The sequence below is a fragment of the Ovis canadensis genome, chromosome 25 (genome assembly GCF_042477335.2).
Source record: "Ovis canadensis isolate MfBH-ARS-UI-01 breed Bighorn chromosome 25, ARS-UI_OviCan_v2, whole genome shotgun sequence".
In the NCBI taxonomy this organism is placed as follows: Eukaryota; Metazoa; Chordata; class Mammalia; order Artiodactyla; family Bovidae; genus Ovis; species Ovis canadensis.
The window spans coordinates 47,005,014-47,024,047 of NC_091269.1; the positions used below are offsets into that span (position 1 = coordinate 47,005,014).

At 34.5% G+C, this 19,034-nt stretch overlaps 1 protein-coding gene across 13 annotated transcripts in view; it reads right to left on the reverse strand.

Annotated features, from left to right (window-relative positions):
* The window catches only part of PPP3CB (protein phosphatase 3 catalytic subunit beta), a 47,521-nt gene that overhangs the window by 1,648 nt on the left and 26,839 nt on the right, over positions 1 to 19,034 (reverse strand). Inside the window, exons 10-15 of one of the 13 annotated variants that reach the window (XM_069572094.1) lie at positions 14,433 to 14,510; positions 9,212 to 9,238; positions 7,081 to 7,162; positions 6,237 to 6,334; positions 1,378 to 1,407; positions 457 to 534 (exon numbers count right to left, since the gene is read on the reverse strand). In XM_069572094.1, coding sequence (XP_069428195.1) covers positions 476 to 534; positions 1,378 to 1,407; positions 6,237 to 6,334; positions 7,081 to 7,162; positions 9,212 to 9,238; positions 14,433 to 14,510 — 374 coding nt within the window. In that variant the 3' untranslated portion in view covers positions 457 to 475. Of the gene's footprint in view, positions 1 to 456; positions 535 to 1,377; positions 1,408 to 6,236; positions 6,335 to 7,080; positions 7,166 to 9,211; positions 9,239 to 14,432; positions 14,511 to 19,034 lie in introns of all 13 variants that reach the window. The other 12 variants (XM_069572093.1, XM_069572097.1, XM_069572096.1 and 9 more) reach the window with 12 other exon arrangements.

The following is a 19,034-nucleotide window of genomic DNA, read 5'->3' on the forward strand; positions in this document are numbered from 1 at the left end:
ATTGAAAAACATTTCTGAGATTTCAAAAACATAATTAATGATTTTTAAGAAGAAAGAAATTAGTTGTACATAGCAACATTTAAACTGTACTGTAACTGAAGCCTATCCCCATTCCAGATTTCCCCTTAAAATATGAAACATTTAAACCTAAATATAAACATGATAGCTTCATAGATGACAAGTGTTAGCATAGCCTTAAAAAAACAAGACACAAAAATAGCCCTCTCCTGACCCTGAGATCTCCAGGCAAAGGTCTCAGGGTCTCAACCTGACTCCTACTTCATCAATTATCTCCTACCTCAGGCTCTAAAATCAACAGTGGCTATCACAGTAAGACAGCAACAAGAGTAGGGGCAAGTGAGGAGGCTAAACAAAGTTAATCCTTAACATACAAATCTGTACCAAGAACACGGGAGGAGAAAAGAAATAAAGCTAAAATTTAGCAATTAGAACTACCTTGGAGGACAAGGTATCATCACTCCATCGCCACCAATATGAAATGAAAAAGGTGGGAAATGCCTCCAGGAGGTAGATCTGTGTTTGTAGGTAATAAAAAGTATTTAGAGTTCCATATTTAGGAGATGCTTTCCTTAATTCACTAGTTATTCATTGCCTATTTTTTGGAAACCTAAATCAAAACAGACAGCAATTCTCCTTCAACTGGTATGGTTTCTTATTCACTTCATCTGGAGTGATGTATCCTCTATTATTAAAATGTGCATAGAAAAGATTTCCATACTATTGATTATGATCTAGTTGCTTTAATATGCAATCCCTGAGACTCAAAAGTCTGTGCATGTGAACCAAATAAATGGTTGGGGCAGCAAAGCTTTCAGCGATGTGTAATACCAAGTTAATACATGATACACATGAATATACTATTACCAGCAAACAACAGCCCAAACTGCAGCACAAAATCATAGTGACAGCTCCTGGACTCTCAAGGGAATTACTGAAAATGACTTTATCATTTTTTTATCATGAGAATACCAAACCTCTATCTAGAGAGGATTTCACTCAAGAATATAAAATCTGAGTTGCAAAGAATCATGCAAAATATGGAACAGGTCTTTATTTGCAACTATAAATGCTATAATATTATAGCATAACATGCTGTACTCTAAAGAATTCTGGAACATTAAATGCTGGTCTCATTACTATACTAGAAAAGGGAAAAAACCAAATTGTCACTATGGAAATCAGTCCTTGTGATTCAAAAAAAAAAAAAGAAGAAGAAGATATGACTGTTAAACTTGATGAGTCAGTGAGTCTGATTCATCTTGGGCTGTGCAAGCTAGAAGACACACCCATAGGACATTCTCTGATGCCCACCCACACACCACAGATCTCTGCCCAGCGCAAGGACTCTGATCGTACCTTTTTCAGCCTCAATAGCCTCAACTGTGGCTGTACAGAAGTGAGCAGAGGCATGCAAAATGAATGAGAGAGATGAGAAGGGTCATATTGTACAGCAGAAAAGGCAATGATCACTTAAAAAATATAACAGTACCCCATACTACATCATCATTTACAATTTAACATATATAGTACCCATATTAGAGAACCCCATCCAATCCCCCAATTCCTGACACAGCACAGTTTACACACAGCACTAAGACACCATCGCTCAATGCACAGAACACAGAGACCTATTATAAACACAGACACCTCAGCATCCATGCAAATGCTAGTATTAAAATTATCCATCTTGACTTCAGTATTCTGATGGCCTTAGAATTTTTCAATATGTTTATTATATCACATCCATAACAATCACAAGGAAATCTCTAGGATGAAATTATGAAATTCTCTAGGGTGAAACCATGATGGTAGAATTGTAGCAGAGCAAACAGAAGGAAATTCTTTTCTTTCATGTCTAACTGAAATAATACTTATCACCAGTTGGTTCCCTAAGACATAAACTAGAAGGAGTCTAGCAATGCTTTTACTGTCACTTCTAATTCATAGAGAGAAGCATAAGCTGCAGAAGTTGCTATGTTCAGAGGACAATGAAATAAAATCTGTGGGCAGTAAACTTGGTAAGTTAAACTAACTAGAACAGTTTTGTAGTCTTATCCTTTGTGGGTAATCTAAAAGGACTCCGCTCATCTACTAAGATCTTCCTTTCTATTCTAACATTGGTGTTCCAAATATCTAAAGATATTAACATGTATAGCCTTAAAAAAATCCATATATGTTCAGTGTATCATGAATCCAAATCTGCCTCAGATAATAAGAGTCTGCATTCTTAAGTGAAGATAAAAAGGCTAATGAGCATCTATCTTCTCAAGCCCATCTACCAACTAGAGAGGAATCAAGAGATAGAACTGAGGTCTCATAGGCAATTAAATCCTAATCATTTCATGATATGGACATACATATAAGTCATATAAATGAAAAATGCATTCCTGATATAGCCTATCTCCGGCCTATTTAGAAAATTTCAACATATTTAGTCATATATTTTTTGTAGTCAAAGATTCTTTGGGCTCAATTCTGGGTTTAAACTGTATGAAGCGCTCACATTGAAGACCAGGACCAAAAACTGCAGAAGACAATATTGTCTGATTATATTGTCAAGTCTTAATTCTTCACTTTACCCAAAATATACAAACTCAGAATATTTATAACAATAATGTCCATCCCTTCTATTTTGCTTCTTCTACAAGAAGGTCAATTAGAAAAATTATTCCTAAAATGAACTTTTAGCAGTATACATGATTTAAAAATGATAAATTTCATCCAAAGCGGTTATTAATATGAAAGGACACTGATAAATCTAAGGAATTAAAGAAGGTTAAATTAGATAAGTTTGTAGATCTCAATCAGATAGTAAGTTGGGGACCCCCCAAAAGAAACATGAACACTGAGTAAAGGAAGAATTAATTTTTCTTAAATGTTAAATCATATTACAAATTAAAGCAGATATACTTACTGTATACCCACTGTACAAATCACCACTTAAAAATCTAGCCCTGTATGCTTGTAAAGTACTCTTGTAATTTGTCCACACGGAAAACTGGTATAAGTGACCCACCTCTACTGGATCATCCCTGCAATTCCTATTCTTCAAAACATGGACTATTTTCTTTATAATTTACAAATTAATTGGGAAAATAAGATGCCTACCAGAATGTATGTTTAAAAGAGCTTGTGGTAACAGAAATGACTTTACATGAAATATTTCATAATTTGTTTTATATACAGTAATAAATTTAAAAACTGATATTACTATAAGAATTGGGATCTATTTGGGTATATCAATACTTTAAAAAGGCTGTTAAAATTTTTTCAAATTATAAAATTTGGCAATATACTTTTGTGGGCTTTTAATTTTATATGTAAAAGCGTTTTCTAGGTCAATTTATATTATCTGCTCTTTCTCAAGGCCTCTAAATGCTTCTAAATCCTTCTCAGAACACAAAATATACATCACACTCAAAACTGCACACCATGTCAAGCTTGAATGCTTAGAATTCAAAGATCATTTGAAGCTTACACATTAAGCTGGAAAGAAAGAGATCTGATAATTGCAAATTTCTATCTGAAAAGCACTAATTTACCTCAATTTTTTTCAATTTTACAGGGCATCTTGACATGGCCTTAGTAAGTTTTGAGTACAATGCTATTTCAAACTGTGTTCCTCAGTACTACACAGAATAAGTGATCAAGAGGAAATGACCTTACTATAACATAGATGGCCACATATTCTCTTATATAGTTCCTAGTGAAGGCAGCATTATAATGGCTAGCTCCCAATCAAACTCCCAGAAGAAAATGAACATAAAATATGACTAATAAATCCTACTCCGATAGGCAGTTTGTAAAACACTTAAAAAATACTATAAATGAACTGTAATGTTATTGATAAGACAATTTCAATTTTCTGACAACAGGAAAGAGGTCTCAGAATTTTAAAACTTTCTTCTTGCAATACTTAGCTCTCCATTATTCACATAAGGGGTCATCATGTCTATTAAAAATTTTAAATGCTACATAAATTTTTAAAAATCACACAGGCGATGCTACTTCTGTATGAGTTTTGTTGTTTCAAAATGGGTCTACTCATGCCAGAGAAATCACTTCAATCAAATACTTAAACCACACTATCGAGATCCATTGCTGGCAGAGCTGTGGAGCTATCTAGTCTCCCAACTTGGACCCCTTAAACTCAGCACTATCCAGTAACTCACTCTATGCCAGGAATAGACAGTCTCTCAGTAAAGCCGTCTTTCAATCCTTCCCTGCAGTTGGGGGTGATTTCAAAGTTGGAAGACTGAGCTTCAGGCTGCATGCAAATTACGAATAAACAGAAGTGCTGAGCTATCAACAAAGCATGTAATTAGCAGGTGCTAGTTACGAAATCTGAAAGGTTTGTTGTGGATACAACATAAAAGTAATATACTCAAGGATAACTGAGAAATGATTGTAGTTTAGATTTATTTAAGTATAAGACCCTTCTGGGTTTTTTTTCCCTTTTCTGAACAAACAGGAAGAAGTGTACAACAATTTTCAAGCTATTGAAATTCATCCTTTTCTATTACTAGATTTATTGAATGTTTAAGATCTTAATTTGTTTTAATGAAATTCTTTTCAGCTAATTTTCCTAATGCTTACAACATAATAAGAAAAATGAAAGGCAAGAAATATAAAGATAATCAAAGAACATTTTTTTAAATAAAAAAAGAAACCTTGTTCAAAATGAAAATTTGAAGTTATAATTTCAAAACATACTTGTATATCTCACATACACCAGTGGTGGTAGCAGACAACACAATAACATATAAATAGAACATGTATACAAGTAGAAATTATTTGTCTACAGAAAAAAATTCTTTTTATTTATTTATTTAAGCATTTATTATGAGACTAAGTGAAATGAAATTACGAGAAGTCAATCTAATTTAAATTTATTGAAAAATTAAAATTAAAACTTTACTGTTTTTTTTGCCTTAAAAAACTGACTAACTACAACACCAAAAAGATACTGTCAATCATGACTAAGGAAAACATCAGATCTGTTGCTTCCTATCTTAATACAACAATGACCCTTGGAGGGCTGTGGTTACAATAAAACATAAAGTAAGGCTTTACATATCACATTTTCTGCTTTCCAACCAAAAAGGAAAGAAATCTAGACTTGGAGTTACTGTGTATAGACTATAACATTCATATCACTTTCTTCTATTTAATCTGCAATGGGCTTTTAGAAAGTCAACTCAGTATTTACACAAATATTTACGCCAAAAAAACTTGTTTTACTTAGTATAAAATATTCAATGAGCCAGATTACAGGAATGCTTTACGTATAATTCTTTTTATTTTCATGCAAAATAAAGGCACACTTAATAACACCCTTTCAATTTTGACTTACAAGATTTAAATTCAACCCCTTATATAACAATGACTTAATATCTAATGTTACATTCACGTTCAGAATGCACAAAGCACAGCAACAAATGCAGCAAACCTTAAAACAAGGTGCTACAAAGTTGCCTCTACATCCAGACAGATAAAGTGCCTGATAGACTGATTTAATTTAACATACTTTTACAGACATACAGCTAACCTAAAGAGAGACAGACAGATTTAGGAAAGCAGCTACATCTGCAGAGGAAGGAAACAGCATGTTACAGACAGTCAATTATACATAGAACATTTGACAAACACCACAGAAAACAAACTTTGGCATCATTTACCAGGGTACAAAACCTTGCACAAATGTTTTGGCAAGTGAAGTGCATAAGTAATGATCTAGGGCTCAGGCAGATTGTTAATTCTAAAATTAACATCTGAAAATATAAGCATAGTCTAATACAATTACATAAATTAAAAAGATAAAAAATAAGAAACTTGGAATTACATTTCCATTTTAAGTAATATGAATATCCTGATTCACATTCTGAAACTGAGGCTTTAAAAAGAAAAGGGTGCATTAGACAAACGAATAAATATTTTAGGCATTATGATATGAGTTACCCCCATATCATTTCATGAAAAGCTGAGAGATTGATCATTATTTTCAATTGAAAAGAATACTGATTCTATCAATTTTCTGCCCTGGTCAGGTTCTTAATCCAATACTACCTATCATACAGTATTCTGCTTGTGTCAGCTGCTGAGACAAGAACTAAAAAGCAGAAAGAATTCCCTGCATGCATTATGTGTATTGTTAGCAAAAGAGTGAGGTGTGCCCCAGTCCATCTGAGGCACAGCAAGTTGCATAACATCATTACCACTTTGCAGGGTCTGCCGTCCTCCAGCCAACACTCCACTAGGCAACATCCCTGTGGGAGTCAGGCCCTTGAGTGTCAGCACACTTTCACTCTCCTCCCTATAGCAGAGAGAGATAACAAAGATCAGAGACTTCCAACAAGTTCCTAGTTAAAAAGAAGGAATGGGGCCCAGATGAAGTCCATGCATATAACTTATGACATTTGCTGCTACTACCATATTTTCCTCAATTCCAAGATATACATTTTTCCACATTCTAAATGTTTCAGATATGAGGGTATGCGGTACAACTGAGACATATATTGTTTTTCCTGAAAAGTTTATTAAATATATATGAGATTCATCAGCAACAGGTATCATAAAATTGAGAAAATATGGTATTTCATATGCTTTAAAGATAGAATGTCTGATATAAGCGGTTTTGCAAACAACTTTTTAAGAACTGACTCATTCGCATGCAGTCTTAAACCTGGTCTTCCTGAATTAACCCCAGGAAGACAATTTGGGGCTCCAGCATAATGGAGTTCCTTTAAAGATGAGCAAGTTCATCAGCAACACTCTAAGAAGTGCCCCTTCCTCTTATTCTGCTCTAACCTTCAGGGTACAGATCTACTACTTTCATCACAGAAGGATAAGAGATAGCAAAGATGAGCAATAACAATCAAGGAGTCAAAAATGCTAATTTCAGAGAGACTTGTGTCACCATTTTCAACACATAAATATACAACTTCTTTACAGAAAGAATGCTACTATATTGTTTTTAGATATCAAACAGGACACTGTGTGTAGTAAAGCACAATAAAAGTGATTTCTGCAAGACAAATCATTGGAAAAATGTATCATTACCTGAGAACAGAGAAGACCCTTGCCATCTTGCCAATTGCTCGAATTTTGTTTCTTATGATTTCTTTCCGGGCTGCAGCTGAACCTACTTTCAATGGAATAAATAGAAAGAAAGACTCAAGTTTAGGGCATCCATACTTATACCTGTTTCACGGTCATCTGAACCAACACCAAACCCCTACCACCAGCTCACATGGAGACTAGATGAAGTCATGCCAAAAAGCTTCTCCTTCAATGTTTAGCTCACCACTGGTCTAATATTGGGATCTGATACAGATAAAAATGAAAAGTAATCCACAACTTTGACTCTCACACTGCTGACTAATGAGTAAAAGAGCAATGGAAAAGAAACTAGAGTCCAACCTGTACCACAAACCAGAGGGCAAAAAAATGGTAACATTCCTACAGTCTGTCTAACTTTCATGAGAGCCTACAGCATGCAGACTAACAGACTAGAACTGATTATAGTCTATAGCCTTCTGCTTGGTTAACATAAAAGCCTTTGACATGCAGGCTTGAAATATGCCATCATACTATGACAAAAGAAGCTTCCTTGTTCAAATTTGGTCTGAAATTGTGATATGAAGTGACTACTGGGCAGGTGACCCAGAACTAAGGACCATACCCACATTTCAACAATGTACATCTCAACTTCATGGACTAGAAGTCCTTTAAGGTCATGCAAATATATACAAGCTTTTACACCCCTAGGTGAGTATGACATAAGGAGAGTGACAATGAGAAAAGACTCCCCAAAACACATGGCTAAAAAATCACTAATGCTTCACCTCCAAAGGGTTAGCTGTACTGCCTACCACCAATACAGAAGAGAATATATCAAAATAACTGAATATATGCCTGAAAAAAAGACTCAAAGGTTGTTATCTTCCTTCCCTTGGCCTCCAGAAAGAACAACAATCTCCGTCCTGTTATCTCATATATAGCAACTAGAATCACTCTGGACCCAAGAGTGTGGTTCCTTAGAATTGTGCTTCAACATGATGACAGCGCACATATGGAAGCACCATAGTTGAGGAGAAGGTTAAGGAAAGGCTAAGACACTAGACCAAAAGGGGCCTTAGGTATATGGAGGTCTGAACCACCACCAGTCTTTTGAGCTACAGCATCTCATTTAAAATTCAAGCAGTCCACAAGTACATATAATTAAAAACTAAGATGATGACTGGACCTTACTGTAAGTAAACAGAAAAAGAAATCCAATTTCAAAGATGAAAACAAAGGACATATTTTAGAGAAAACAGGCTGCACAACCATGTTTCTGATGCTCTCGGGGTAATAGTATGAGCAATGAAGCTACAGTTTTTACAAATCCGAAATTGTGTGGGTACCATGGTATTACACAGGTATTTTAAAAATGCCAAAAAATTACTTAAAGTTTCAAAATCATAGAATATTAGAATTTGAAGAGACATTAGAGATACTGAAAAACTCAATTTCCTCATTTTATAGATAAAGAAACTAATTTTACTAAGTATCTTGTCCAAGGACATAAGGATAAATTTGATTCTCTTCAAATAAATTTAATATAGATACTTTATTTTTAAATTGATGGAATTTTTTAAATAGCTAGACTGGAGGAGAGGAGTATGGGCACAGGGGAGGATGGCTGTAAGGAGATACACTCATATTTTCAGCTTTAATTATCATATCTATAAAACTGAATGATATGTAAACTATACTTATTTCAAATTAAAAATTCACTGGAATATAAAAACACTTTACAAATCAGGATTTTAAATCAGTCTACAAACACATCATGCATAATATTAAAGTAAATGTCCACAGTAAAATTACTTTGGGGAATAAGACAGACAATCAAACACCCCTAGTCATGCAGGGAAGAGTACAAAACATTACAAATAAGCAAAAGAATGAAATTTTAAAACAAGAGGAATGAAAAAGAGGGAAAAATATTTCCATGCACAGAAAGACAGATATCTTGGAATATGACTTCTAAAAACATCAAATTCTAACTTAGATAAAACTTAAACTAAATTTGCACAAGGCAGAGGACTCTGCATAAATATACTCAATGAATACACTAACTTACATGGACATGAGAATAACTTATGAAGTCATATTTCAAAACGATGTTACTCTGTCTGGTCTGTACCTTTTTTATTGCCATATATGAGCCGTTCTTCAGATGGAGAGTCCAGAAAAAAGGAAGTGAATGATGGAGAAAAGGTGGTTGAGACAAATAAAAAGATAGAGATTTAACTTGGCAGTGGTACTGAAGAATGAATGTAGAAAGAAAGGGAGAAAAATGAAGTCCCTCATACTTGAAATTTGAAAAATGTAGTACTGTAGATCTGGCAAATAAGGAGGGATGCCACTGGGTAGAGCTCTAAAGGAAAGATTTCTTAAAAGATATGTGTTCAGAAGAAATTATGGACAGAATGACTATAATATTTGATGAAAGTAGACAAATTAGGGACAGAAAAAAACACGTGAAAACACATAAGACTGATAAAAGACTGTGCTAACAACAATCGCACATTTATATTAATACCCCTAAGGAAATGTGTCACCCATGGAAGCATGTTAAGTGAAAGGTAATGACACAAATCAGATACAAACTCATGTGGTTCTTCAAGGACACCAAATCTGCAAAATCTGTAGCATACACAGAGAAATGTAGGTAACTTTATAAACTACCTTACCCACTCCCAATAAAGAAAAGGCTAAGCCTCCCACACTCCATTATAACAAAAGCCTATAATTTCTTGAAATCAGAATTGTGGAACTTTTGCACATACTCAGGATCAACAGTATGTGCTATCTGTTCCCAATCCAATCTGGAAGTTTGAGGGACATCTTTTTACACAAATAGCAACAGACTGTTTCAAAGCAAGTAATAGCTCTAAGAGTAGGCAGCAGAGACGTTTCATTTGAGCTTTCCATTGTAATGCTGACATACATGATTCCATTACAGGAAATGCAAAATTTTAGCTTAGTAAAACTATAACACATATGGGTTATCTATTTCCTTTACCAAACTCAAGACAAATATAACTGAAAGAAACAGTATTCATTCTAAATATCATAGAAACCAGTCTTCAAAAATTCCCTTAAATGATTACACAATACCTCCAAAAGGAATGCTATGTGCATTTACAAATGCCATATATTTCTGCAAATTTTTGCCTTTAAAAATAAACCCACAGGTACATTAAACAATACAGAATACCAAAGTCCATCACTTAAGAAGAAAGAGTCATTCCTTTGGCCAATTTCAGCCTTGAATATGCAAAAACTACTCTTTTCTTCCTCCCACTGGGAAATCTCCAATCCTATTCTTCCCCTTTCCCCATGGAAAAGCTAAACTCTTATTCTGCCTCCACAGCAATCACCAACTCAATAAGTTTTCTTCCTAAATCAGGTTTCTCTGCAGGCTCAATCCATAGCACAGTTTCACTGCTGAGCAGGAAAAGAAGGAGAGGACAGAAGGCATGTTATCGTGGTCAAAGGAAAGGAAAAAAGATGGAGTTGAGGGGAAGAAATAAGGGAATATGAATAAGAAAGGGAAACAAATGCAGCTCCAGTAGCTCCTTTCCCAACCTACCCTAGTATCTATCCTAAACTCCTTTCCTTTCCTCCATTACACAAGGTTCTTTCTCCTTCAAATCACTCTTGTTCCTAGACAAACTCCCAGATCCATATCCTCAAAACTTTCTTGGAGTCCCTACTCTTAATACTTGGTAGTGCAAAGGTGAAGCAATATGAAGGAACTGCACCTGCTATGCTGGCAGTGAAGGGAGATCTATTTCTAGTATGCAAAGTTGGAACTCAGTATATTTTCCCAGAGAAACACTGTCAAAAGTGGTGCCTGTGCTCAGTCGCTTAGTCGTGTCTGACTCTTTGCGACCCTATGGACTGTAGCTCGCCAGGTTCCTCTGTCTATGGGATTTCCCAGGCAAGAATACTAGAGTGGGTTGCCAGGCCTTCCTCCAGGGGATCTTGCAGACCCAGGGATCAAATCTGAGTTTCCTGCATTGGCAGGAGGATTCTTTACCACTAGTACCACCTGGAAAGCCCATAAATGGTGCTTCCCAATTTTTAAAATTACTTGAAGAGTGAGGAAAAATTTTCATCCTCTCTATTCCCTCATATGGAAGAGAAGATTTTGAGAAGTTAGGTTACTTTCCTAAGATTACACAGCTAGTATAATGGTAGCACCAAGACATCTGAACCACCGATCCTTTTCACTAAACTACAGTGCCTTTTTAATGATCAAATTTGATTCACCTCTGGAGTTTAAGAATGATATAACAAGTTGATAAATAAGTATAATTTTTCACTGATAGAAAAAAATATTGATAAGATGCATAAATTTCATTAGAAGGAATATAATAAAAATTTATATTTATTCTTGGTTGAATTCCCAAAAACAATTGTCTGCTGCTGCTGCTAAGTCACTTCAGTTGAGTCCAACTCTGTGCGACCCCATGGACAGCAGCCCACCAGGCTCCCCCCATCCCTGGGATTCTCCAGGCAAGAACACTGGAGTGGGTTGCCATTTCCTTCTCCAAAGCATGAAAGTGAAAAGTGAAAGTGAAGTCGCTCAGTCGTGTCCGACTCTTAGTAACCCCGTGGACTGTAGCCTACCAGCCTCCTCCGTCCGTGGGATTTTACAGGCAAGTGTACTGGAGTGGCGTGCCACTGCCTTCTCTGACAATTGTGTCTATCTTCATATAAATCATCAATATCTAAACCAAGTACTATATTAGACTTAACAGAGAAATTTTTTCCTTTTTATTACAGAAGGAGGACTAAAGGATCACCTGTCACTACTTCTATTTAACATTATTGATTCAACTTTTTTAAAAGAAATAAAAGATTAAAATGTAGAAAATAACAGTATCAGCCTTATGCAAATGACATTTTTTAAAGTTATGGAAAACAAAATAAAAATTATCGTAGGAAGTAATTCTGCTGATCCAACTTGTTGAACATAAGATAAACCGACAAATATATAATTATACAGTTAGAGAATACATTAAGAGAGATACCAGTTGCAATAGTAATTAGAATACAAAATAGTGAAATATTAATTTAGCTTGGTAATAACAGCTTTTTTCAAAGAAAAAACATAATTTTAAATAAAATAATGATATACTAAATATATTAAAAGGAATAATTATAGTAAATGAATTATATAGTGCAAAAAATTTTATCTTAGTTTAGAAAATTATACATTATTTTAAAAAACTTTCTAGATTCAGATATAGATAGAATGTAATGCCAATTAAAACTTCTACTATAAAATGAAGAGCAGAAATCAATGAAATTCAAGCCAAGAAAATAACAGAGAAAAATCAACAAAATCAAATATTGGTTCTTTTAGAAGTAGAAATAAAAGTAATACACGTCCCCACCAGCCAGGCTAAACAAGAAAATAAAGATTTTTTTGAAATTTATTTTTAGAAATAAAAAATTGGTTGTTAAGTACTGAATCATGGATATCAAAATAATAATTAAAAATATTATGAATAATAAAAAAATTCTTACTAGTTTCCAGAATTTGATATTAACAAAAAAACTCTACTGAAAAAAATTAGTAGGATATGCACAAAAATTATTTCATTATATTATTGATCATTATATCAGTATCTATAACACTGTGAACTACAATCTAAACCTAGAACTAATCTTACAATAATGGTAGCAGAACAGGGAAAATAAATATTTAATTAAAACTATTTTAAAATGCTATGGAAAAGACAGATGATGAAATATGTTAGAACTAAAAACTTTTCTACAAAACATCAGAAAGAGAGAATTAAAATAAGGAAAAATAAATATTATTCATTGAAACTTCTTATCCCCCCCAAAAAGAACTAATATAAGTTAATTTATTTCAGTTAACGAAACTATAAGCCAGAGTAAAAGCACTCGCTGCCTGCCACCAACAGATGGCAACAGCAGACATGTATATAGTCACTCTGTACTTTGAACAAACAGAATTAAAACAGTTTAAGAACTGAACCTGTTTGTAAGTAAAGATATTTCTAAAGAAAAAAAGCAAGGGGAAGAAACTGAACTAAAAAAAAAATAGTAAAGATATTTCTAAATAGCTTTATTCAGATTTTACTTGTTAGGTGGTCACCTGAGAGGAAGTTTACACAGCTGGTAAAGCAGATTTCTTCCTTAGCATCATTAGAATTCAAATATATATAAATTAAACCAATGGTAACTTACTTCTAAGTAAAAATGACCAAAACCCAATTAGGTGGGCCTGTGAAAAAATAGCTCTATGGATTCATTGCTAGAAACACTTCATATTGGTCCAATTCTTATGTAATTTGGCAGTTCACAGCTAAAATAATGAAGCTAAAATTCTTTATACTCATTATTAACTCTGTAATTTTCTTCAAGAAATTTATTCCAAGAAGGAAAATTAAAACTATTGTATGACTATGTTTATTGCATGCTATTCATAATAAAGATAATTTAAAGCAACCCAAATGCCAAACAACATAAGATTAACTACAAAGATTATGGTATAGTAACATATAAAAATATGTAGGTGTCTAATATTACCACTATGTAAACCATGTTCAATAGATGGGAACATTTATATACTGATTAAAACTATGAAAAATATGCTGCAACAAAGATGTGAGGGGCAGATGGAAGGAAATAAAGAGTTTTCAGCTTATAAATTATTTCTATTTTTTGTTTATCCAATTAATTAACACAATAAATATTTAAGTTCTAAATAAAATCTTCAAAACATAAAAAGAAAAGTAATTTTGCTTCTATTGTAGTAGTTTATACTATAAATGTGCATTAGATACACAGGCTGGCTGTCTTATATAACAATTAATAACCATGTATAACTTTGTTTCTACGAAAAAAAGGGCTTTCTGAATCTCAAACTAAACAAGAGGTTTCTTAGAACATAACCACTCAAAACTGGGAACAGCTTATTTTGATTTCTGAAAAGAAGTGACAACAACACTATGTATTCAGGTGTTTCTGATGCATTAAGAATATAGTACCAATGAAACAAAAAGCATTTTTATCCTCCCTTCTAAGTAGTGTCCATATTCATGAAGAACCACATTCTTTTAGCACTTCAATTTTCTTTTCCTTCTGTTCTCTTTCAAATTTCCCCTTTCCCAAAATTCATTTTCTTCCCCGTATCAACAGAGAAAAAAATAACTAAAATTAGTTTAGAGTCCTAAATAATATCTGAAAAAAGTGACTTGTCACTTATCAAATAGTATAGCCATTTGAGAGCAATGACTATAATTTACAAGAGTATATTGAAATTGGGCAGTTAAACAATAGCATTTCACAATAAAAAACAGTAAAATAAATAGTCATACCATCAAACTGGTCTTCGCCTTCAGTCATAAGTTCATCATCAGAGCAAATACTCAGAACGTTTACCAACATTTCTGTCACTATTAAAAACAAATGTTACACATTAGCTGATTATATTCAACTATCTACATGTATACAGGGCAACCATTTATATAAATGATCAAATGATTTATAACGCAAGATTAACACATTTAGATAGTAGAAATGATGGAATTAAAACGCTATATGGGCTTTCAAACTGAAAAAAATCAAATGGCTAACAAGCCTGAGAGAGATTCTTTATGGAGTAAGTAATCAGGCGCCTGGGGGAGCAGGGTGGGGGGAAGCAGCCCACACAGGGGAAGTACAGGGATGAATAACATCGAAACATATACATTAATTTTTCATTATGGATACAACATTAAGGAGTCGGGAAAAAACAATGGCACAGTTTCATTGTTTTAAGAAGTTTTAGCATTCAATCTTTTAAAACCTGGCTCAAGCAATTCCCCTGAAACTTAATCTTAAGACTACTAATGACTATCTAACAACTAGAAACGACGGTTCTTTTTTAGGCTTAATTCTCCTTCATCATTCTGCCTTCTCTTTTCCCTTGCTTTCCAGGATTTTACTCTTCTGGTTTTTCTACCTTTTAGACACTTTTTTCCCCCGAATCTTCTTTTTATATCTTCAATCTCTTGGTGATTCCATCCGTTCCTACATATTTTCAAGTATTACCTTTTGAGGATGATTCTGAAGTCTTTACTGCCAGTCTCTACCTCCCCTTAAATTTCTGGATTTCTTTGCTGGTTTTATTGTCAGCTGTTTCACACTATCTGTATATTGTCCGTTTCCCCTGCTGCTGCTGCTGCTAAGTTGCTTCAGTCGTGTCTGACTCTGTGCGACCCCAGAGACGGCAGCCCACCAGGCTCCCCTGTCCCTGGGATTCTCCAGGCAAGAACACTGGAGTGAGTTGCCATTTCCTTCTCCAATGCATGAAAGTGAAAAGTGAAAGAGAAGTCACTGAGTCTTGTCCAACTCTCAGCAACCCCATGGACTGCAGCTCACCAGGCTCCTCTGTCCATGGGATTTTCCAGGCAAGAGTACTGGGGTGGCATGCCATACTATAATGAAACTTCCTGAGCACAAGGTGTTGTTCTGTTTACTCCTGCATCCCCAGAGCCATGCACATGAGAAGCATCCAGTAAATATATGACAAATGAGTAAATAAATAAAGGTACAAGCAAACTTCAATTAATAAATAAAAATGTCTATTGAGTATTAGCCCCTGGATATCCTGACAACACCTAGAAAAGAACACATTCAAAACAAAATTTAATACTGCCCCTATTGTTTCTCCTAATAAATATATTAATAGGATACTATATGCCAGGCACTGTGCTAAAGCTTTGGGATTCAGATACAAAAGGTTCAGTCTTGACCCTCCAAAAGCTTACTAACTACTAAAGGATATATAGTTATAAATATATATATGTACATATAAACTATCACAAAAATGCAATGAGCACTATGCTCTAAGTATGCAGAGTTATGCACAAGATCTGCTGAAGAAAAGCAGCTTTTGGTTTGGAATAGAAATTGGCCAGGTGGAAGTGGCAGATAAGGCATTCTAAAAAGAAGTTAGAAAAAGTAAGCAACAGTCAATAAATCAGTGGAATAAAATTAAGGAGTCCAGAAATAGAACAATTCAGTGGGGAAAGAATAGTTTTTTCAACAAACAGTGCTGGGACAAATGGATATCCACATACAAAAGGATGAAGTTGGATCCCCACTTTACAACACACACACACACACACACACACACACACACAGAGTAAATCAAAAAGGATCTAGGACCTAAACGTAAAAGTTGCTGGGACAAGTGGATATCCACATACAAAAGGATGAACTTGGATCCCCACTTTACAACACACACACACACACACACACACACACACACACAAAAGTGGATATCCACATACAAAAGGATGAAGTTGGATCCCCACTTTACAACACACACACACACACACACACACACAGAGTAAATCAAAAAGGATCTAGGACCTAAATGTAAAAGCTGGTCAAACTATAAAATTTTTAGAAGAAAGCACAGAGGCAAATCTTAATGAGCTTGGCAATAGTTTCTTAAATATAACACCAAAGCACAAGCAACAAAAGAAAAAATACAGAGGACTTCATCAAAATTAAAGACTCTAGTGCTTCAAAGAATATCACCAGGAAAGTAAAAAGATAATTCACACAACAAGAGAAAATATTTGCAAATCATATATCTGATATGGGACTCACCTTTAAAATATACAAAGAATTCTTATAATTCAATAGTAAAAAGACAAATAATCCATTTAAAAATGAACATTTCTTAAAATAAGACATGAAAATGTAAAATAAGCACATAAAAATACACTCAATGTCATTATTAATTAGAGAAATGAGATACAATTTCATATCCAATATGATGGCTATAATAAAAAAAGATTTTAAAAAAAGTATTGGCAAGTGTAAGGAAAAACTAGAAACATTATACACTGCTGGTAGGATTATAAAATGGTATAGCTGCTTTGGAAAACAGTTTAGCAGATCCTCAAAACGTTAGACATAGAGTTATCATATCATCCAGCAACGCTATTCTCAGTTACATATCTAAGAAGAATGAAAACATATTGTACAGGAATATTCATCATAGCATTATTCATAGTAGTCAGAAAGTAAAGAGTACCAAATGTCCATCAGCTGACGAACGGATAAACAAAATATGGTATATCCATACAGTAGAATATTATTTTGTCATAAAAAGGAATAATGTATTGACTCAGGCTACAACATGGATAAACCTTAAAAATATTATAGAAACAAGTCAGTCACAAAAGACTACATACTGCATGATTCCATTTATATGAAATTTCCAGAACAGGAAAACCTATGCAAACAGTAAGCAGACAAGTGGTTGCACAGGGCTGGAGAGAAGATGTGGAGGGAACTGGGAACTGCTAATGGACACAAGGTTTCTTTGAGAGGATCATGAACACATTTCAAAACTGATTGTTGTGACAGACACATAACTCTGAATATACTAAAAATCAGTGAAGTACACAATGGAAATACGTTAATTGTATGGTATTTGAATTATACCTCAATAAAACTGTCATGAGAAAATAAAGAAAAAGTATTAAGGCATGAAACTTGAAAGAGCATATACATATAGTACATTCAGGAAGTTGGCTATGCTGTTTCATGGCTGGAACATAGAAAACGTGAAAGAAAACAACAAAAAAAATGAAGCTGAAGAGAAACTAGGCAAGGTACAAAGACTTCATGTGACAGGTTAAGGTTTATCTTGAGAGTTACCAGGGTCATTTACAGTTACTAAGTACTAGCTTCTATGTGTGTACTGCTTTCCATCTAGAAGCTTTGCTGTGAAGGAAAGGCAAGAGAATCATAGCATAATAGTGGTCAATGAAAGATATCAGACAGGGAAAATGTTATTTTTTATTTAAAGATCAGATATATTTGAACATTTTACAAAAGGGCTTAGTAGAGAGAGTCTGAAGATAGAGAACACCTAAGTAATAAAGTAAATTTCCTGAAAAAGCAGAAGGATAATGGAGTATAAGAACAAGTCAGAAACAGTAGCCCTGGATTGAAGGGTCACATTTTCAACAGGCTAAGAATTCAAGATGAGTGCAGTTTATCAGGATGGTCTAGTGGTTAGGAATTCATGGTTTCACTACCAAGAGTCAATCCCTAGTTGGGGAACTAAGATCCCCAAAAGCCATGCAGTATAGCCCCCCCCCTAAAAAAGATGAGTGCAGTTTAGAAAGCAGGGGAACAGTAAGCAGAGAAAGCTTCCATAGATGGTATGTGTTTTCTCTGTCAGTAAGGGAAGTGGCTAGAAAAAGAAAATGTTTAAGTTAAAAAAAAGAATTTTAGAATACATCCTGGTGGCAATAAGTGAGGAAGGAGACTAGTGACATAAAGATGTCTGGGTACTACTGAGAGCCTAGCTAATGCTAGAAATCAAAGGGTGATACCAAATCATTGTTGTTGTTTAGTCACTAAGTTGTGTCCAACTCTTTTGCAATCCCACAGACTATAGTCCACAAGGCTCCTCTGTCCATGGGATTTTCAAGGCAAGAATGCTAGATTGGATTCCATTTCTTCCTGACTTAGGGATCAAACCCACATCTCCTGTATTGGAAGGCAGGTTCTTTATCACTAAGTCACCAGGGAAGACCCAAGGCTATATAAATATCTCCAGTAGCACTCTATATCCTAACTGTAAAAATGGAGAAAATGGATAGTTAGACTTTACTGGGGCTAAGATTAATAGGACAAAGTAAAAAAACAAGAGAGAAAAGAGTTTGGGGTTGGTGGGCTACAGTCCACGGGTCGCAAAGAGTTGGACACAACTGAGCGACTTCACTTTCACTTAAGAAGAAAGAAAGGCAAAAGGGCATCAGATTAAAAAGAAAACAACATGGTCAAAGACCTAGCAATCCCAATGAAGACGAAAAGCAGCTATAACTGAAGTGAGGGGTTGCTAGAATAACAGTTCTCATCAGTGTGTTAACGGCACTATCATTATCACACTCAAAACATCCAAGCCA